The 23,034-nt window shown below is 37.2% G+C and overlaps 1 protein-coding gene across 7 annotated transcripts in view; it reads right to left on the reverse strand.

The window, feature by feature from the left end:
• Positions 1 to 23,034, reverse strand: part of LMNTD1 (lamin tail domain containing 1) — a 419,515-nt gene that overhangs the window by 380,936 nt on the left and 15,545 nt on the right. For 5 of the 7 annotated variants that reach the window (XM_082352227.1, XM_082352224.1, XM_082352226.1 and 2 more), the window contains one exon: positions 15,411 to 15,470. Coding sequence is in view for 1 of the 7 variants with exons in the window: in XM_082352221.1 (XP_082208347.1) it covers positions 15,411 to 15,413 (3 nt within the window). In the remaining 6 variants the exon portion in view is untranslated. Of the gene's footprint in view, positions 1 to 8,679; positions 8,734 to 15,410; positions 15,471 to 23,034 lie in introns of all 7 variants that reach the window. The other 2 variants (XM_082352222.1, XM_082352223.1) reach the window with 1 other exon arrangement.

Here is a 23,034-nt window from a genome sequence, read left to right on the forward strand (position 1 = left end):
GTAAAGAGCTTAAATTAGTCCCGGCACACGGTATATATTCAGTAAATGCTAGCTGTCATAAAACATTTGGATAGCCCATGTGTGTATCTTTATTTAGGAACACCTAGGTTACCAGAGCACTTGCACATTTTTATCTCCATCCTTCAAGACAGTAAATTTCTTGAGAGCCAAGATAATGTATTTAATGATTAAATAAATACTTATCCACACATTCATACATTTATACACATCTATGTATATGTAAATGCACATGTTTATATGTAGAGTACGTGTATGTGTCAAGCTACCTAAAACTCTATTTGTTTTATGTTTATAAGAATCTGAGATTGTAATGACCTTGGGCAGAGTAGCTAGAAAGGACAAAAGTACAGCTCCATTGAGCTCTCCAGGGGTCCACACTCTCCCCTGGGGCTCTGATCCCTCACTTTGAGAAGGCTTCTCTCTAGCAAATAAAGGAATACATTAGAAGACAGGACCCTAGATCTTGGCCTGAACTGCTCACGCCCATATCTAAAGATGTGCCATGGAGATAAAGGGTTATTCTGCTTATTTGGTGCCTGGAATTGTGATGGTTAATAACCATTTTGATTTGTAGGGTAGTAACTCTGACAGGTTATACTCATGAAAAGCTTGAAACAGAGATGATAATACCTGTGGGTGTCAAAATTTAATCTTTCTTAATATTAAGTTCACTTAAAGCACCCCGAGGTCAACAAGTTGGTGGGTGACACTGAGTTAACAGAAAGTTCTTTAGCCAAATAGTTTCTAAAAACATCAATCCATTCTAAAAATAGGGAATCCCTATTACACATAGCATGCCTATTTGGTGCTATTTTTTAACCATTTAGGGAGACATTACAGTAACATCACAAAAATTCTAAGTTGGAGAAGACGCAGAAGATATGTAGTTTAACCTCCTTCAGAAGTGAAAAAAAACAAGACTTGGAAAGATTACATGACTTGTCTAAGGTCACAGGAATTTTTTTTAATGTTTTATGAATTCTGAATATCAAGCAAAAACCAGATAATTAAATACTTAACCACTTGTGTGTATTTTTTTTTAATCAATTTTATTTATTTATTTATTTTTTATTGCATTGGGTTTTTGTTGCTGCGTGCCGGCTTCCTCTAGTTGCGGAGAGCGGGGGCTACTCTTCATTGTGGTGCACCACTCTTCGTTGTGGTGCGGTGGCTTCTCTTGTTGCTTCTCTTGTTGCAGAGCACAGGCTCTAGGCATGTGGGATTCAGTAGCTGCAGCACGCGGGCTCGGTAGTTGTGGCTCGCGGGCTCTAGAGCGCAGGCTCAGTAGTTGTGGCGCACAGACTTAGTTGCTCTGCGGCATGTGGGATCGCCCCAGACCAGGGCTCGAACCTGTGTCCCCTGCAATGGCAGGCAGATTCTTAACCACTGCACCACCAGGGAAGTCCCCACTTGTGTGTATCTTAAGTGATGCAACTGAAGGCAGGGCTATAAAGAGTCCAAGGGGAATCTGAGCTTACATTAGTGCTGTAGGATGCAAAAGAGGAGCCCACTCTGGCTCTTGAGACAATGATTGGACACCTGCCAAGGGTTCTACACTGTGTGCTTCTGGACCACATGTGCATAGAAAGCAGAGGGCAATGATCAATTGCCATTCATTGTCCAAACAATTCAGAATCCATCCAGAGGCTAGCTGAAAACTGGCTTAAGAAATAACAATGCCATGAGCATTGTTATCAAATACAAGAAACAATAACAATAATGAACATTAGTAGGGTGTTTTGCAGATTACAAAGTATTTTCAAACACAACCCTTTCCAACTTCATAATGGAAAACCACCAGACGAGTAGCCTTGCTGTTGTTATTATTACTACTACCTCCAAACCAGGAGACTCAGGTTGGTGGAGAGAACTTCTCCTGTCACTCATCTGAGCCAGAACTCACGTGCAGTTTTCACTCCAAGCCCTGGGCACACTCCCCGAGTCAAAGATGCTGATACTCAACAGTTTGATGCTCTCTGCTGAGCTCTTGCATCACACACAGTTGAGCATGTTAGGTAAAAAGTGGACTCAGAGATATGAGCCACTTACTCCATACAGAAGATTACCTCTCTGCCCAGAACAAGGACACTCACTCAGTATCAAAAGTGTGTGTGAAGGACCAAATCTCTGATTCTTTAGAGACTACCTGATTTAAGCTGTTGAACTGGAATGCATTCAGTGTGTACCTACGGAACTTTTGTACTCTTATACTTAGTAAGTTCAGCCTTTGTTTCCTATGAGACCAAAACCACTCAGACTCTTTCCTCAAGAACTTTTCTGAACTAAGTATCACACAGACTTCTTCAGTATGTGAAGATGAAGGGATTCGGAGTAACGGGTAGGGCAACTGAATAATGATCCTCTTAGAATTGTGAGCAGGAAAATGGAAGAATTTTATCACCTGTAATTGCTTTCATGATTGAATCTCCTTGTGCCCTACCTTAACCCACGAACATTCACTATTTTTACTGCCTGATCTAAGCACAGATGTATCTGAGAAAGCAGCCATGACCGTGATTTTCAAGTATGTTTTTAAAAAAACCTCACAAATGTGCAGGCTGCTGAAAAAAGAGCTGAAAGGAAAATTGTTATGTTCACCTAAATGTTGCACTGAGGTGTATGAGGACTAAACCAAAGAAAAATGATGGCTATCATATTCCACAAGGGAAATGTGGGTTAAATATTCTTTGTTTAATATTCTACTTAAGTTTTCTTGAACAGGTAAAGCCTTTTTCACTTCTAAAACTGCATTACTAGAGCCTACAGGGAGGCTCAAACCTAAATTTGTTAATAGAATATACTCAGAGCTTAAATGGGTGTATATGATTTGGGGAAGCATGTATTTGGTTACTGCTAGATGGATCTCACGTTTGCTCCAATTTGATTTGCGAGAGGCTATTCTTAAATTGTTCTACTTATTAGTTATTCTGATCTCTAGGGTGCCCATTTATGGAATGCTGGAGGGGAGCATAACATTAGGAGCAGATTTTTCTTAAAGCAAAGTGGGAAATCTGCATGAACTTTTTAAACATAACTTTGAATGCACTCCAATCTGGAACACATAATTATTTCACGCTGACTGAAATCAAGAAGTAAATATGTGACTATACTCACAGATGTAATTACAATTTACAACCTGTGCCTCATCTTTGCCATCTACTCAAAGATACTCTGCTGGATTTCTTAAAACGATGACTCCTTTTCTCTGTAATTTAATGGAATTTTGAGTATAATGTAACACTCTGCCATTTCTAGGCAATTTATGATGCCTGGCGACATTGGTTAGAAGTTGAGGAACATTTCTAATGACACAAAAGTATTTTCACAAGCACACACAAACATTTTTTTCTCTCCTATTTATTTAATTGTCCTTTTAAAACCAGGAGAACAGGAATAGTCTACAGTAACTCCTGGATTCCTTTTCAGAAGTGTGACTAAATACTGAAACTCATCATTTGATAAATACAGTTTGAATTATTTTTCCATAAATGCATGATAACCTATGTTTGTCAGAAAGAAACCCATTTGCCACTTTCCTGTCCATTAACTCAGCCTCTGAGATATTGCTTCAGATTTTCCCTTTGTAGCTGGCATCTTTCCACCTAGAAAAATATCATATCATTTGTGAATTTGAAGTTTTCACTCATTTATAAAAATTTTAAATAAAGCCAATTCTAGTCCTGATCCCAGGTAATCCTACTAATTGTAATTCTATTTATTTAGAAAATACTTATTTATGCTTTTGTTTTAGGTCTCCAAACTAGTCATTTATCCATGACAGAATTTGTTCTTCAATCCTTTGATAACTTTTAAAAAGAAAAGTCTTCCTCAAAAACTTTGCCCTGACCAAATGCTTGCTTGTCTCCTTAGAGGAAAATAAACCTTTCCCCCAATAAATTATGTTTCCTGTCATTTAATGAATCTCTACTTAATCTTGGCTTCCAACTGCATTCCAGGTATAGAAATAAAGCATTCTAGGCTGTAGTTTCTATTTCAGTAACCCTTCCAATGAATGGAGGCCATTCTGGAAATCCATCAAGAATGTCCTAGCATCGCACTACAACTGGGAAACCTTTTCTTACCTTTTCTCCATGTACACTAATCCTTACATTTTAACACCCAAATTAACTTTTGTCTCCTCTGTGAAGTTTTCTGTGATTCATTCTATTCCTATTTGAGAAGTAACTCATCCTGCTTGCATGAGCAAAACCAAGTATATTTGAGAATCAGTGACTAGAAACACTTTATCCTCAGAGTCCCGAGGGATAGAAAACTGGTTGGATGGGCTCATAGAGACATTTTAAGGTGAGTAAGCGGAATAGTAGGAGAGTTTTTGTTGAACAGCTTTGACCACTTCATTGCACAGTGGCTTTGGAGTCAAACAAATCTAGGATGGACGCAGCTAAATGAATACAAATTTATTACTTCTATCGATATAAGGCTATTCATGTACTCTATTTCTTCTTGAGTGAGGTTTGCTGGTTTGCACCTCTTCAGGAATTTGTCAATTTTATGTGTTGTTTATAATATACCCTCATCATCCTTTAAATGTTGGGGCTGATAAAAAACAAAATTAAGGATAGACTCATTGAATGTGTAAGAAATAAAATTTAATTTGTTGGATTTGTAGTGAGGTTCCCTTTTTCATTTGTAATATTGCTCTTAGTGTTTTCTCTCTCTCTTTTTTTTTCCTATTCTGTCTGGATAAAGTTTTGTCAAGTTTATTAATCTTTTCAAATAACCAGTTTTTAATTTAACTGATTTCTTCCTATTGTTTTTCGGTTTACTCTTTCATTGATTTCTGCTCTGATCTTCATTATTACCTTCCTTCTGCTTATTTTGAGTTAAATTTGCTTCTCTTTTCCTAGTTTTATTGAGATCCTTGTTTTGAGACCTTTCTTCTTATCTAATATAAGCATTTAATGTTATAAATTTGTTTCTAAAACTGCTTTGACTTCATCCCACAAGTTTTTATATATACATTGTATTTTCATTTTCATTCTGTTCAAAACAGTTTCTAAATTTTCTTGTGATTTCTTCTTTTACCCATAGATTTAGAATGTGTCATTTGGGGATATTTGGGGATTTTCCAGATAACTTTGTAATTGATGTGTTGTTTAATTCCTGCTCTCCATCTGGTCCTGAGTTTGAAGTTGTGACTTTATCTCCTCTCTAGGCTATGATGATGAGTCCCTAGTACTATTTGACCCCTGAAATGTGTCCTCCAGCTTTATGCCCCACCCTTTTGCCCTTCAGTAGTCCCCGTGGGGCTCATCTGGATGTGTCTGACTCCTCATCTTCTACATGATGTGATAGAGGAATCACAAGCAATGATAAATTTCATAGGAAGTCAAATGTGGATCAATTAAAAGACTACCAAAGTGCGTTAAGGGTTTGGAAAAGATTAGACAAATAATATACAGAGTGAATTTCTCAAGAAATACTCATTAACTGAGGAATAGGGCACTGAAAATGTATAATGGGGTTTTACTCAAACTTGAGAATTAACAGAGTTGATAAGATCAAGGTACAAAGGGCTTTCAATCGTTAGTAAGACCCTTCTTTGACATAACTCCACAATTCTTTCAAAATCATCTTCCCATTTTTTCCATTTGCTTCTTAGTACAGATAACAAATGATTGGTGTGAATTAGATACTCTATTTGATACCAGAGTCACAACAGAGAATATTATCAGGTTCAGGAAAGGTGTAATCCTCATTTTTCATCAATGATTATAATCACAGCTGACATTGGCAATTCCTCTAACATTCAGATAATATCAACTTATTATTTACAATTATAGCTATACAATACAACCTAACCTATTTCCCAACTTTTCAAAACTTAAATTCATGTTACTAATGTTTCAGGTGTGAGAATTATAACAAGGAGAAGGGTTTTTTTTTAATTACAAAGAGTTCTTATTTTTTAGAGATACATACTGAAATATCTGCCCATAAAATATTTTTATAAAAATATAAATTTGGAACTACCCTGGTGGCACAGTGGTTAAGAATCCACCTGCCAATGCAGGAGAGACAGGTTCGATCCCTTGTCCAGGAAGATCCCACATGCCGTGGAGCAACTAAGCCTGTGCGCCACCACTACTGAGCCTGCGCTCTAGGGCCCGTGAGCCACAATTACTGAGCCCGTGTGCCACAACTACTGAAGCCCACATGCCTAGAGCCCGTGCTCCACAACAAGGGAAGCCACCGCAATGAGAAGCCCACGCACCTCAACGAAGAGTAGCCCCCGCCCACCGCAACTAGAGAAACCCCGCGTGCAGCAACAAAGACCCAACGCAGCCAAAAATAAGTAAATAAAAATAAATAAATCTATAAATATATATATATATATAAATTTAACTACTTCTTTATTGAAAGAGAATATACCTGAAAATTTTTTCAATTACTCTCAAATGAAGAGTACGTGATAGAATTTTAATATATCAGTACATGTGGAAAAACAGCTCAAACATACAGGATCTCATGTCTATATCCTGTCCATATAAAGTCTTCAGACAGACATCTCAGACAATGATGTACAAACAAACCAATTCATAAAACCAACTCCTCATAATTTGAGGAAAGTCATAATTGATCTCCATGGAAGCCAGGCCCTTTAAAGTATACTCTTTTTATGGCATCTGGAGCAAATCACCAACAAGCAAGGGATATGTTTAAACAGGCAATTTTAAAAACTTGAGGATGTCACTTAATTTGATTACAGACAAAGCTGGGGCCTACCTTAGGTTGGCCCCCCTCAGTGTTTCCTAACTCATGATTCCCCTTTTAAGACGGCCTGAAAAAAGGAAAAATCGACCAGACCTGATTAATAAGTTGTGTCTACATGCACAAATGAAAAGGGTAACTTCTGAGCTGAATTTTGTCTCTCTCTACTCAAAAAGCACAGGGTCCTTACTCATTTGTAAAAGTAATATTTATTTCTATTACTGTGTATTTATTAATATAAATACATCACCAACTGTATTTATAGAGTTTAAACCAGCATAGTTCAAACACTACGAAGGTGCCAGGCATTTCCATCAATACTTTTGTGGTCATTGATTTTTTTAAATCAGCAAATTAGTTTCTGATGCTGCTGAAGGTGACCAATATAATTTGCTTTTTTGGATTAATGCTACAACACTATCTGGTATCACTAACTGAAAGAGGATTGATTACACTATGTTAAACGTTTTTGGATGTAAGTTTTTTTTAATGTTTTATAATCACAAAATATGTCCTAGAGATAAAAAATCAGATTCCATTTTATAATCAACATGCCTTGGGACACTTGGCTGAACCAGAAAAAGGATAAGGCAAAGCAGAAGGAAAAAAGAAAACAAATGGAAGGCTAACATTGAAGTTTTATCTCTCAGGAAGGACAAAAACCAGTCCTATAATCAAAACTTGTGGTTATTTATTATCAACATGGCAGAGAGACTGAATTTAAAAAAATCTTTCCATCTGTCCACACTCTGTGTGCTGCTGCTCTGAGGAAAAATAAATATATCCTGGGTTGACACCAAGAATACTGGGTTTACTATTAGTAATGTTCTCACTAAGGTGCCTCAATCAACCCTTCTGCAGTCTAAAAAATGTAAATAAATGTTGGATGACGGATTGTGAATTGATCAGGAGCTTTGATGTCATGTTTAGCATTTGGGTTTTTGTTTTGTTTTGTTTTGTTTTGTTTGTTTGTTTGGTCCTGTTCTGCAACTCTTAACGGCTAGAATTCCATTTCAATCACAACAGGAACTAAAGATTTCTGAACACTATACAGTCCCAGTTTTTAAAATGAAGCCTGAAATATCACTTAGAACAATGGCTGGGGAAGAAAACAACCATAAAGTTTGTTTTGTTTGACAGTGACTGACAATGATATTATTGTCCACACATGTATGTCTGTAAATACTGTTGTGCATCATGCAGCTCTTTCCCCTGGAGTATAATCCAGCCCTGGAAATAGTAGATCAACCCGTCACCATGGATACTGAAAAATCTGGCCAAGTGACCTAAAATGTAGACTGTGAGTAAAATTGTGTTGGTATCTGTTGCTGCAACTGATGTCAGTGCTCTTTCTCATTAGGAAGAGTAGCCCTGAAAAGGGGCCCAGTGTTTCCGGAGATCCCCATCCCCATGGGTCCTGCTCTCATCCTTTACCTGCCTTGGCTCCACAGGTTCTGCTGTTCACCCACACACGAATCCAATGGTACCACTGCTAGTGCCAACTATTTGTCTCTGAGATACTCACATCTGGCCTCTAAAGATTTATTAGTTTCTTTATCTCAACCAAGTGTGAACAATCTCTTTTACATTTGTTTTGGCTGAAACAAAATGCATGATCCAGAAAACTAAGAGGAAAACAATGAATTTAAAAACAAACTTCAATTCGAGTTCTTGTTCTACCTCTAACTCACTACAGACTTTAAGTAGTTACCTGACTCTTCATTATTCATTCAACCAACATTTGCTGAGGGCTTACTGTGCCAGATATGCTTAGGCAACAGGTATGCAAAGAAAAATGGGAAACAATTCTTGTTGTCAAGGAGCTCGCAATGAAAAAGAGAAGACTGACACACACGCCAATGTTCACAATGCTGGGTGAGACAGATCATGATAGGAGGAAACAGAGGAGAAAGAGGGTCATCTCACCAGACTGGGAAGGTCACGATGGGCTTCCAAGAGGAGTAGAGTCTGAAGAGAGGCCTGAAGGATGAGCGAGAGAAGTCCAGTCCACGGGAGAAGGAGAGGAGAGGAGGGTGCAGAAGGAGGAAAGGGTGAAATGATAATGGACTTGGAAAGGAGAAAATGTTATCCTGGCACACTACTTGACCCAGCATGAAAAAGTGTCATAATAATATAAATGCCTTTAGTTAGCTTTTAAAGCCAAACTGTAGATAAAAGTATTGTCAATGGTTTCAAAAACAGTTAATAACATTTCAGTGTTAACACTATTTAACCATATAAAAGAAAATTATTACATTTACCTTATGACCTAGTTATTCCACTGCTGGGTACTTACCGGAGAGGACTGAAAATGTATGTCCTCACAGAGACTAAGATAAAGATGTTCTTAGCAGCTTTATTCATATTAGCCCAAACTGGAAACAACTCAAATGTCTATTAACAGTGCAATGAATAAACAAAGTGTGTATATTTATACAATGCAATACTTTTCAGCAGTTAAAAAAAATGCAGCAACATGGATGAATCTCACAGACATTATACTAAGAGGAAAGAAGCCAGACACACACACACACAAAATCCACTGTGATTTTATTTATGTAATTTCTAGAAGAGGAAAATCTATTCCATAATGGAAAAGGTCAGATAAACTGTTGCCTCTGGAAGGGGCAGAGGACTGACTAGGAAGGAGCGCAGGGGTCATTTCTCAGGTGATGAAAATGCTAGAGATGTGGGTTACACAGGTGTAGGCACTGATTAAAACTCATTGAATTGCACAGGTAAGACTTATGGCTTTCACTGTATGTTTTTGATATAAAAAATGAGAACAAACACTAATTAGTAATTTTGCTTTTTTTCAGCGGTATAAATTAGCCATTCTGAGGCTACCTCCTGTATATTCCAGGCTTGAGCAAAATTCTGGGCTTCTGAAAATAATGGGAGCCAGATTTTTCATTGTTGAGGAATGGGATAACCAACACAGAAAGTAAGAAGACTCTGCTGTGCAATACAGCAGCTATTAGCCACATATGGCTCCTGAACCCTTGAAATGTGGCTAGACCAAGTCGAAGATGTGCTGTAAGCATCAAATATACACTAGCTTAGGAAGAACTTACTACAAGGGGGAAAAAAGTACAATATCTCACTAATAACGTCTTATTTGATTATATGTTGAAATGGTAAAAATTAGGATACACTGTGTTAAACAAATACATTATTAAAATAGATTTAAATTGTTTCTTTACTTTTTTAAACATGGCAACTAGAAAGTTTATAATTACATATGTGGCTCACATTTGTACCCATTGCACAGTACTAAACTATAATGTAGCTTGTGGTGTTGGACTGGAATTGCAGCTATCCTATTCCAATATGTGAACTCATAGTTTGATCAATCTATCTATCTATCTATCTATCTATCTACCTATCTTTTTTCCTCTGAAAGGGCCTGGAAATAATGCCATACGAGTAGAAATGAGCACACTTAGCACTCAGGTCTTGGTATCATTCTCTATCAAAATGAAATATAGCTGCTTGGAGAAATGGCTGATTTCAGGGCTGGGGCAGAGAAAGTACAAGATGAGCTTGGAATATCATACTTCACAAAAAAGTAAAGGATTTTTCAAAAAATAATGGGGTATGTAAAAATGACACAGAAGGACTACTGGGGCTTCCCCTAGCCAAATCTAGGATAATTTGAGCATCAAAATAAATGATGATAGTAATGGATCATAACCTATTTAATAAAATAAGAATCTGTGAGTCCCTATCCAAATAAATAAATAAATAAGAAGGGACAGTGCTCCCTTATAGTAGAATATCAACTAATAAAGAAAAACAATCATGGAGACAGAAGATCAACAATGGATACTAAAACTAGTTGGGTAAAAGTTTTATGAGAAATAACATTATTTACCTATTTTCAAAGTGTCTCCCCATATATTAATTTCAAAGAAAAAAATATACATTTAGTTTAGAAGAATAATTTTTCAAAAAGACTCATGCACCCCAATGTTCACTGCAGCACTATTTACAATAGCCAGGATGTGGAAGGAACCTAAATGCCCATCGACAGACGAATGGATAAAGAAGATGTGGTACATATATACAAAGGAGTATTAGCCATAAAAAGGAACAAAATTGGGTCATTTGTAGAGACACGGATGTCATACAGAGTGAAGTTAAGTCAGAAAGAGAAAAAAAATCATATATTAACGCATATATGTGGAATCTAGAAAAATGGTACAGCTGAACCGCTTTGCAAGGCAGAAATAGAGACACAGATGTAGGGAACAAACGTATGGACACCAAGGGGGGGAATGTGGAGGGGGCGTGGTGGGATGAATTGGGAGATTGGGATTGACATATATACACTAATATGTATAAAATAGATAACTAATAAGAACCTGCTGTATAAAAAATAAATAAATAAAATTCAAAAAAAAGAATAATTTTTGAACTTTACAGTTGAAAAAATTATCAAGATAAACCCAGAATTAATTATACAATCTTGCTGCCTTTGAGTTTTTAAATATCACTGAGAGATTAAAACTATCCCCCCACCCCAAATCTGATGAAGGAAAATTAACCTTATCTAAGTGTGGTTTATGAATCACCCTTAGAGTCATCTGAATTCTTTTTACAAAATCTTTATAAGATATAAGAGGCAGAAAGCCTTCAAGCCTTCACATCCCAAGGAACATGGCAGCAGTGGGTGCAATTAAAAATAATATTTACAGAACTAATTAGCAAATTTAATCAGGAAACAAGTGAGAATAAGAATACATAAAATTACAATGTAATTTTTCATAGATATACTTCTTATTGTCATTTTTTAAAATGATATAATTTTAAGTAGTGCCAGAAATCTTTTGTAAACCTTGCACTGACACTTCTAAAAAATACTTCATGTAATTTTGAAAACAATAATGTTTATAAAGTTAAAAAAATTTTATAGTGACAGGTCAAAAAATAGGAAATTACCTATAAAATTAGATATTCTATTTTTTTTTTTTTTTTTTTGGTCACACAGCATGGCTTGTGGGATCTTAGTTCCCCGACCAGGGATTGAACCTGAACCTGGGCCCCAGGTTTTGCCACAAAGGCATGAAACTAGAAATCAACTACAAGAAAAAAACTACAAAAAAACACCAACATATGGAGTCTAAACAATATACTACTAAACAACCAATGGGTCACTGACAAAATCAAGAGGAAACAAAAAATCCTGGAGGAAAATGAAAATGGAAACACAATGATCCAAAATCTACAGGGTGCAGCAAAAGCAGTTTTAAGAGGGAAGTTTGCAGCAATACAAGCATACTTCAGGACATAAGAAAAATAGCAAATAAACAATCTAAACTTAAACCTAAAGGAATTAGAAAAAGGAGAACAAACAAAACCCAAAGTTAGAAGAAGGAAAGAAATCATAAAGAGCAGAAACAAGTGAAATAGAGACTAAGATAGGGCCCAAATAGATAAAATCAGAAATGAAAGAGAAGTTACAACTGACACCAGAGAGATACATAGGCTCATAAAAGATTATTATGAACAATTATATGGTAATAAAATGGACAACCTAGAAGAAATGGATTAATTCCTGGAAACATACAATCTCACAAGACTGACTTAGGAAAAAATAGAAAATATGAACAGCATCATAAGAGATTACTATGAACAATTATATGCCAATAAAACAGACAACCTAAAAGAAATGGAGAAATTCCTTGTAGCATACAATATCCCAAGACTGACTTAAGAAAAAATGGAAAATATGAGTAGACCAATTACCAGTAATGAAACTGAATCAGTGATTAAAAAAACAAAAACAAAAAATCTCCCAACAAAAATGTTCAGGTCCAGATGGCCTTGCAGGTGAATTTACCAAGCATTTAAAGATGAGTTCATACCTATCCTTCTCAAACTACTTCAAAAAAAAAAAAAAAAATTGAAGAGGAAGGACTGTTTCCAAACTCATTCTATGAGGCCAGCATCACCCTGATACCAAAACAAATACACCACACAAAAAAAGAAAGAAAATTACAAGCCAATAGCACTGATGAATACAGAAGCAAAAATCCTCAACAAAATACTAGGAAAGTGAATTCAGCAGTACATTAAAATGATCATACACCATGATCAAGTGGGATTTATCCACAAATCAATATCCACAAATCAATCTATGTGACACACCACATTAACAAATTGAAGAATAAAAATCATATGATTATCTCAATAGATGAAGAAAAAGCTTTGGACAAAATTCAACATCAATTTTATGATAAAAACTCTCAACAATGTAGGCATACAAGGAACATACCTCAACATAACAAAGGTCATATATGACAAACCCACTGCCAACATCATACTCAATGACGAAAAGCTGAAATAATTTCCTCTAAGATCAGGAATAAGACAAGGATGCCCACTCTCACCACTTTTACTCAACATAGTATTGGAAGTCCTAGCCACAGCAATCAGACAAGAAAAAGCAATAAAAAGAATCCAAATTGGAAAGGAGGAAGTAAAACTGTCACTGTTTACAGATGACATGATACTATATATAGAAAATTCTAAAGATGGCACCCCAAAAAACTAGTAGAACTCATCAATAAATTCAGTAAAGTTGCAGGATACAAAATTAATATACAGAAATCTGTGGCATTTCTATACACTAATAATGAACTATTGGAAAGAGAAATTAAGAAAACAATCTCATTTACAATTGCATCAAAAAGAATAAAATTCCTAGGAGTAAATCTAACCACTGAGGTAAAAGACTTGTACTCTGAAAACTATCAGACATTGATGAAAGAAACTGAAGAGGATACAAACAAATGGAAAGATACACTGTGCTCATGGATTGGAAGAATTAATATAGTTAAAGTGACTATACTACCCTATGTTATCTACAGACTCAACGCAATCCCAATGGCATTTTTCACAGAACTAGAACAAACAATTCTAAAATTTGTGTGGAAACACAAAAGACCTCTAATAGCCAAAGCAACCTTGAGAAAGAACAATGCTGGAGGTATCACAATCCCTGGTTTCAAACTACACTACAAAGTTACAATAATCAAAACAGTATGGTACTGGCAGAAAAACAGACACATAGATCAATGGAAGAGAAGAGAGACCCCAGAAATAAACTGAAGTTCATATGGTCAATTAACCTACAACAAAGGAGGCAAAAATATACAACTGGGAAACGACAGACTCTTAAATAAATGTTGTTGGGAAAACTGGACAGCTACATGCAAAAGCATCAAACTGGGCTACTTTTTCACACCATATACAAAAATAAACTCAAGATGGATTAAAGACTTAAATGTAAGACCTGAAACCATAAAAGTCCTTTTAAAAAAAACCCATAGTCAGTAATTTCTTTGACATTGGATTTAGCAATATATTTTTTTTATCTGTCTCCTCAGGCAAGCAAAACAAAAGCAAAAATAAACAAATGGGACAATATCAAACTAAAAGTTTTCACTTTGTGAAAGTAATCGCCAATAAAATGAAAAGGCAGCCTACTGAGTGTAAGATATTTGCAACTGATATATGTGATAATGGGTAATACTTGAAATACACAAAGAACCCATACAACTCAACATCAAACAAACCAGCAACCTGATTCAAAAATGGGCAGAGGACCTGACTAGACATTTTTCCAAAGGAGATATGCAAATGGCCAACAGACATATGAAAAGATGCTCAACGTCTCAAATCATCAGGGAAATGCAAGTCAAAACCACAATGAGATACCATCTCACACCTGTCAGAATGGCTATCATCCAAAAAAGACAACAAATAACAAGTGTTGGCGAAGATATGGTGGAAAAGGAATCCTGTGCACTGTAAATTGATGCAGCCACTATGGAAAACAGTATGCAGTTTCCTCAACAAATTAAAAATAAAACTACCATATGATCCAGAAATTTCACTTCTGGGTATCTTCCCAAAGAAAACAAAAACAGTAATTCCAAAAGATATATGCACCCCAATGTTCATTGCAGCATCATTTAAAATAGCCAAGATATGGAAGCAACCTAAGTGTCCATGGATGGATGAATGGATAAAGAAGATGTGATACACACACACACACACACACACACACACACACACACACACACACACAAAATGGAATATTACTCAGCCATTAAAAATGAAATCTTGCCATTTGTGACAACATGGATGACTCTAGAGGGCATTTTGCTAGTGAAATAAATCAGACAGGAAAAGAAAAATACTGTCTGATCTCACTTATATGTGGACGCTAAAAAACAAAACAAACAAACAAAGCAAAATGAAAACAGACTCATAGATACAGAGAACAGATGGATGGTTGCTAGAGCAGAGGCAGGTGGAGGGTTGGGTGAAACAGGTGAAGGGAATTAACAGTATAAATCTCTAGTTATAAAATGAATAACCCACAGGGATATAATATACAGCATAAGGAATATGATCAATAATATTGTAGTAACTTTGAATGGGGACAGATGGTACTTGACTTACCGTGGTGTTCATTTTGTAATGTATATGCAAATGTCAAATTACAATGTAGTATACCTGAAACTAACACAATATTTTACATCAACTATATTTAAATTTTTAAAAAGATAACTTCTTTTCAAAAAATTTTAGTTGCTTACAACAGAGGGCCTACAGAATCTGTATCAAAATGAAATACAAAAACTTACCATGTTAGACCTGTGGCAGGTTCGGACATGAAGAGGAAGCTGCTTGCTTTCCAGAGTTCTCTGAAAAAGCAAAAGAATGTCCATGATATCTAGTAGTTGACTCCAAGGGAACTTAAAAAGACAAAAGGAAGCTTCTTTATGAAAGGGTTAAGTGCTATCATGAGGAATGCGGGTAGGAGTACAGGAATAAAATTTGAATAAATAAATAAATGGCAAGAAAAACTGGCAGAGACTATGCATCTTTGAACTTCAAATTAACATTTGTCATAAGCTTCAAAAGAGTCCTAAATTCTTCACTGTCCAAAACCTCTTGGCCATCACTAAAACACTTCATGAGGACGGTGAAGTAATATATTTCACAGGTTCTGTAACCCTTAGAAGACCAAGAAAGAACAAACCATCCTGATCTTTAGGTAAATATGGCATCATCTGCAAGGAGAACATAATCAGATTTATTTGATTGTCAAACCCTTCAGAGCTGCAAATAATTTACTGTGTTTTATTAAATTTATTTTCTGCATATTTTGAAAAGAAGAAAATAGTACACTGGCGTGTGTGTGTGTTTGTGCTTCTGTGTCTATGTGGAAAATAGCAAGGTTGGCTAAAGAAAGAAGAGCATAAAAGACTTTTTTTGCAAAATCAACTGAAGGTATCTACAGTGACTACTTTAAAAGTATGACCATCTTTAAAAAAATTTTTTTAACAGTTTAAAACATTATGAAAGAGAAAGAAAATTCAGACCAAGGGAAAAAGAGATAATGTAAGCATGCCAACTCTGAGAATTGTCAGAGTTGCCATGGTTATTTCAAATCTGCTTTGAGCTTCCTAGCAGCCAGGACAATGGGTTCACTAAATTACAAAGCTTTGTTACTGGAATAAGGAAATATTCTAGTTCCTCAGAAAAAGAAAGGCTTTCCTTGATTTTAAATCCCAAAGGTATTTCTCATGTGAAGAAAAAGAATACGGTATAATATAGTATATACTAACTTCAATTGGATTTATATTGCTAACATCAAATGATTGTTTAAAGCACTGCTGCTTAGTGAAGGCATTTCTGGGAGGGCTAAGGAATCCCCACTAAGCATACATCCCTCCCATGCTCTAGAAATACCACTGTTCTCTGGAGAACACATTAGGATCTTCATGGTACACCTAAGTGAATATATTTTTCCACTTGATTGTATCCTGTCATATAAACATTATCAATAGAATCAACTGCCACAAAATTCATTGATTAGTTTTTTAGATGAACACAGGAACTAAGGCTCTGAAAGTTGGAAAGGATTTTAGAGAGCTCTTGGTCCAATAATAAATTATAGCAGCTAATGTCACAAAAGGCATCTCTGACAATCAGTATAGGAACTTGGCATGCACGCTGTCATGGACAGTTGGATCACGCTCTCACAAGACCATCTACTCCACTGCTGTAGACAGTTGTTTTATTATGTTATGCTGAAAACTACTGGGCTGTAATTTCCACCCACTTTTAAAGTCTGTCCTCCAGATCAACTGAGCAGCTCTCAAGTATCAGAAGACACTTTTGCTTTACCACTTCCGTCTTACCTTCCCTAAGCTAAACATCTTCAGTTTATGCTATTCGTCCATTTTAAATGATGCTGATTACTTTAAAAGTCATATAACACTTTAAATTTTTTTCAGTGCTTTGTATACATGACCTCATTTTTACCCTTATGAGATATCTCTGAACGCTCTACAACAGGTATTTTAATCATGAGAACACTAACTGGCCCCTAGATCATACCACTGGTTTATGGCAGAATGTAGACTAGAAGCTTGGTCTCTTCATTTTCTTCCTATCTCTGTGTTTAAACGATCGTTTATAAACTACACTGAACACTCATTAACTGCAGTGAATATTCAAGAGAAGAAAGTTCTGAAGACATTTTACTCATGATAAGAAAATAATCAGGAAGACTCATTTATGGTAACTAATACTTGTAAATTTACAATTTTTCCAAGTGTTAAGAATTTTATATAGGTGTTTGGAACTTCTGAAAGAGATATTTTTAAAGTTTTTCTCTCGTTTTTAGCTAAAATTTTGACGAAACTATAGGTCTGAGTTCAGGTTCAGGTTTAGGTTTGAGTTCAGGTTTAAGTGTGCTGATCATCCCAACCATAAGATAATAAAACTAATATAAACCCTCTGGTTTGCCAAATAAAAATAGAATTCTTTGAGTAATAAAAATGTGTGAAGGTTCTAGGACTTTATGTACTTCAGTCAGTTCAGATACCATTTTCCTGCTGTTTTTTTTTCCTATATTCATCTTCATCCACTCAATTATTGAGTTCCTGGGCATCTTCTGCTTCCTCTTTTGTGTTCCTAGCAAGAATTATCGGAATTCAAACATTTTCGCTTAAACAGCAACAACAAAAATCCACTGAACACATAAAACTTCACCTGTTGGGGTAAAACCCTCAAGGGCCCTAGAACTATATATATGGTACTCAATTAAAGACACAGACGCAGCAGTAGTTAATGGTCTGTAATTAAAATCTCCGCTTTAAAATGTGCCTCCAGGGGCATTTCAACAAAGTCCAACTTAAAAAACTTTCACTGTGCCAAGGAGGTGCTCTACTAAGCACGAGCACATTGGAAAGTCACGTGGTGAGAGCCCTCCATGAGGGACAGCCCACCCTCATCCACTGTAGGAGGCCGTGTGCACCGCTGCGGGAACTCCCGGAGCGCAAGCTGACACCGCAGCAACAGGGCGGAAGGAGAACTGAAGAGGCTCTGCACGTCTACGGACACGGAGCACAAACCTCTGATGATGTGATGACTTGGGACTCATAGCAGGTTGAACTACTGGAAATATTAGTCTGATTGCACACTGTTTAAGTAGAATGAGGCTGCTCTTTAGTGCTTTTTTTCCTTTCCAAATGTGTCCAAATGTCAATTTGAGCCATTTTCCTCAGGAACAAACTAAATGGCCAGCAGAATATAGAAAACGAAAACTAGTCAAAATGGCCACAGACAGAAGCAGACTCGGAAGCCACGTGTGAAATTTAGATCAACCAGCCTCTCCTCGGGATACTGACCCGGCCACCAGCCAGGCCCACTTCCAGTGTTTAGTCTTGCAGGCAATCCCCTGTTGCTGGGCACCAGTAATTCAAGTTACCATGCTACCAAAATACGGTATTGGTTCCTTCATCTTGCATCTTCCTGGGATTCTTTACTACTCCCCAATCTTTGTCATGCTTTCTTTCTAGAAGCAACAAAATCATATATATATATTTGGCCGTGCAGTGTGGCACGCGGGATCTTAGTTCCCTAACCAGGGATCAAACCCATGCCCTCTGCAGTGGAAGCGCCAGAGTCTTAACCACCAGACTGCCAGGGAAGTACCAACAGAATCGTTGAAACGGAGCAGGCTTTAGAGGGAAAGAGTCTGCATTTATGCTAGGTTCACCTACCTATAGGGAAAGGATATTTATTCCAGGCTCCTGATGTTTTTCCTTGCATCTAGAGAGACCTCAGTTCATGTAACATTCCCAACCTCTTTACTCTTTCACCACTCTGCCTCAGAGAATGAAAAGCAAATTATTTGAATGGTAAATTTGAAAAGAGTACATAGGGCTTGCAAAGCTCAGCCCCTGCCATGCTCTCCTTCCTTGAGGAATGGCTACCATAATTCCCATACTCATGTCTTATCTTCCATGTTGGAAATTTTCCAAGGGGAGGGCCCCACGGGAGGAAACATGTCCACCTGGCCTGGTCCAATAGACCGGTCTGTTTCTGAGCAGCAGCATTGGGAACCCCACCGTTGTTGCACTCCTAAGCCACATCATCCCTCCCAGCCTTAATCAGAAATAAGTATGGTATTCTGATCTCCATCTTTCTCCTTGTCTATCTCTTAAGTGGCTTAGAACTCAGGACCGTTTTTTAACTGTGTTGACCTTGCAAAGCTATTTTACTATAGTCATCATTATCCACTCACATTTGTCAAGTTTTTGAACACCTTGTTCCTCTTCTGGATGTTATTTTACCTACCTGGCAGGAATGTGAATGTAAAGTGCCTAGCACAGGGCTTGGCATTCAATTAAAGTTTACCTTCCTTTGCTTTTCTTAATTTTAATTTAGTCATCACCTGTTGTCTTAATTCCTTCTTCCCTTTAATTTCCTCCAATAAGTTGGCTTCTTCTATCTCTCATCATTGTCTTCCACACTTTCGTATTTCTTCTTTCTGTCTTTAGACACTGCCCTAAATCAACCTAAATTTAGTTCTTAAAGTGTGGTCCCAGAACCAGCAGCATCAGCATCTTTCGGGAATTTGGTGGAAAGGAAACTCTCAGGCCCTATCCCAGATCTACTGAATCAGAAACTGTTGGTGGGGGCTAGCAATTTGTATTTTTATAAGCCCTCCAGGTAATTCTGATGCATGGTCAAGGTTCAGAAGCAGAGGCCAACATTATTCAGTTTCTGCTCAGTTCCATGATTTGTCTCTGCCCAGATACTTTTCTTTTTGTGCCTTACTCTCTTTGTGATTACCAACCATTTTGTTTGGTATCATTATCAATTGTTTCATACCTGAAAGCCCTGATACCCTCCATCTCCATCCAGAAAGGGGGGGGGAAAGGGTGACCATTTGGCCCTCAAATGATTTAAAATTAAGATCTATGGGTCTCTTTTATACAGATTTTTTTTGTCCACCCCAAATTATTATACCTAACTTATTGAAAATTCGGGCAACTCAGTTTGTTTTAATTTAGTTTACCAAGTTTTCATTTTCAAAGCCACTGTATAACATAAACCCACTCACAAATCTGCAAGCCTTTGCTCTGTGTTTTGTTTTTAACGGGTAAATAGAAAATCTCCTAGCACAGGAAACTACAGGTAGCACTGAAAAAAACTGGTTTTCACAGCACTGGTTTCCGAACAACTTGAAAAGCATCAAGCAATTCAATTATCCTAAAATTGTCATCCAATTTGCTTCTCTGTGGGAAAGCTAGTATTCTTATGTCATGAAGACCAAGAAATTATTTGCTTTCTGGAATATGTGAATATTTTCCTTCCTACCACTGCCAAATCTTTGAAAGAATATCTAGGGGCAGCAAGGATGGGATGGGGATTGGGACCAGGGGCAAGGGGAGAAGAGGTAAAATGGGAGCTGAGAAAACAAAAGATGTTTTTCATTTCAAATGACCCCCAAATGTCACAATTCAATTTGATAAATAAGTTTTTAAATTATCCTTTAGTAAATTTTAGCTAAGTCTAGGTACTTCAAATAATTGAATGGTTCAGGTACTTATTAACTTCCCTCCTACCATTCCTCAAATGTTGATGCAAATTAATTTTCAATCAACAAAATTTATAGACATTCATGAGTCTATAATAAATTAGTGTTAATGTGCAACATTTTGGGGAAATGTCATTCTTTCTCATGCCATTCATTATGACGCATTTTGAGGGGAAGCAAGTCATTCACTTAAATTGTAATGAAAAGCATTTAGTATTTATTAGTGTGTAGGAGTCTTGTTCTCAAAGGGGCATTTCACAGCTATTATTCATTCAATCTCAGTTTCCCTGGGAGGGAGGGAAAGGGTGCCCAGTGAGCCAAAGTCAATGAGTTGAGTCATTGTTCAGCTCCATTCCAAAGGGCTACTCAGTTTCAACTAAACCCCTTAGGTTCAAGTTAAGATTCTCTGGCTAAGACTTTTCTCTGTGATCTACTCCCACTGGAAACAGCTCAGACATCACTTATCTGGTCTCTGATCACCTTCCACCTACATGACCCTGGGACGCATACATGGACAAGAAACCTTGATGAGCAAGAGCCTTCCAGGATAAAGCAGCTGCATCTTCAGATTTCTTCTGAGATTCCCATAGTCCCCATGACAGCCAGATCTTACACCTTATTTTCAATATTCCAAGATCTTTCATTTGGTGATAGTGATGATAGAAGTCCTCCTTTCTGATTTTATCTTCATTGATCTCTATCTTTTGTACTTCCTTCACCTTACAGAAATGACACTTCGGTCTCATTTCTTTCTTAAGTCTTCTTTCTAATCCTAGCTGGTCAAGTTCCCTCTGGCTTCCCTTGCTCTACCAACCAGTCTGGACTCCAGGACAAGTTGTTTCAACACTGTCTTCTTGAACAGTCATTCTACGTGTTACCTTTTCTGGAGTCTTTCATGTTAATCTTAGCCTCTTTCAACTTCCTTTCCATCTCCACACCTAAGCTACCAAACTTTTGGGAAAGACTCCAAAACCATATCAAATACTTTTCCTCAGCAGTCCTTTCAGACACTCCAGTAGACTTTGTACAGCTTCATGCATGATGGTTACTGGTTTACCCTCCTGAAATGCCCTGTTGTTATTCCAGCTTCCTTATTCTATGTAGTTAACCTTGCCACTTAATGTTATCACGCCCTTTTTGGCCTCCCCCTTCAAATTTTCTTTGTGTGTCCACTCTTTTCTTCCTCATTGTTTCAGAGGGAGCTGTGCCCCTTCTATATTCAACTTAGGCATCCCTTCAACCTTTTCTCCATTCCTTTCCTCAGCTCTCTGTCTCCTCTCTTCATCTCCATCTCTTGAATGCTTCTGTTAGGCCTACAAACACTCTCAGTATTCTATGAAAAACAACAAGCAAGCAAGCAGACAAATGTTGGCCTCCTTTCCAGGGCAAATCTGTTTGCTCCTGGACCTCTTGAAAACTGGCAAATGCCACATTGTTTCCTAGAAATCGCTTTCTCGGGGGCCACCAATGACCTCTAGTCACCAAATCCAGTGAACTGTTTTATCTTCAGTTTACCTGATCTCTCTGACATGTCTGCTGTCACCAACTCACTCTTTGCTTGGCTTTTGGGACACCCACCGTGTTCTACCTGTGCCTTCTTTCCTCCCTTCAGGGATTCCTTCCTCTCCCAACTTATCAAAGTCATCTTCCACAGGTGCTTTCTCCAGACCTCTTTTCTCGAATCTCTTCTTGACTTCCTCAACTCCCACATTTTAAACTACTGCTTCTTGTGGATCATTCCAAAAATCTAAATTCCAACTGCCATTGGACATTTCTACCTTGAACATTCTAGAGGAAGGTTTGCAAAACTAATTCTATAAAGGACAGCTAGTAAATGTGTTAGGCTTTGCAGGCTGTACGGTCTCTGTCATGACTGCTGAACTCTCGCTGTTGTGGTGTGAAAGCAGCCACAACACTTAAATGGAAGGGCATGTCTGTGTTTCAATAAAACTTTATTTATAGACACTAATATTTGAATTTCATAAAATTTTCATGTATTACGAAATACTCTTCTTCTTCAGAATTTAAAAAAATCATTTAAAAATGGAGAAGTCTTTCTTAGCTCTTAACAAAGCAGGCAGCAGGCTGGATTTGGCCCTCTGACCGGCTGACCCATCCCAGAGGCACTGCCACGGTCACATGCCCCTCAGCCATTTACTCCTCCTTCCCCATCGTGATACTGTTTCCTCTTTAAGGCTGTCTTTATTTTTGCTTTAAGTGAAGAGTTGTGTGCCGTGTAATTTCCTGCAGGTACAGACTTCTCCTAGAGTGGGCTTGGGAGAAACAAATATTAATAAAGTATTCCCATGTCCAGATAAGGAAGTGGAGGCCCAGCTTGGATCTGTCATTGAGTTGAGTAGCACTAAAGC

The sequence above is a fragment of the Balaenoptera borealis genome, assembly GCF_965194805.1.
Source record: "Balaenoptera borealis genome assembly, chromosome: 13".
Classification (NCBI taxonomy): Eukaryota; Metazoa; Chordata; class Mammalia; order Artiodactyla; family Balaenopteridae; genus Balaenoptera; species Balaenoptera borealis.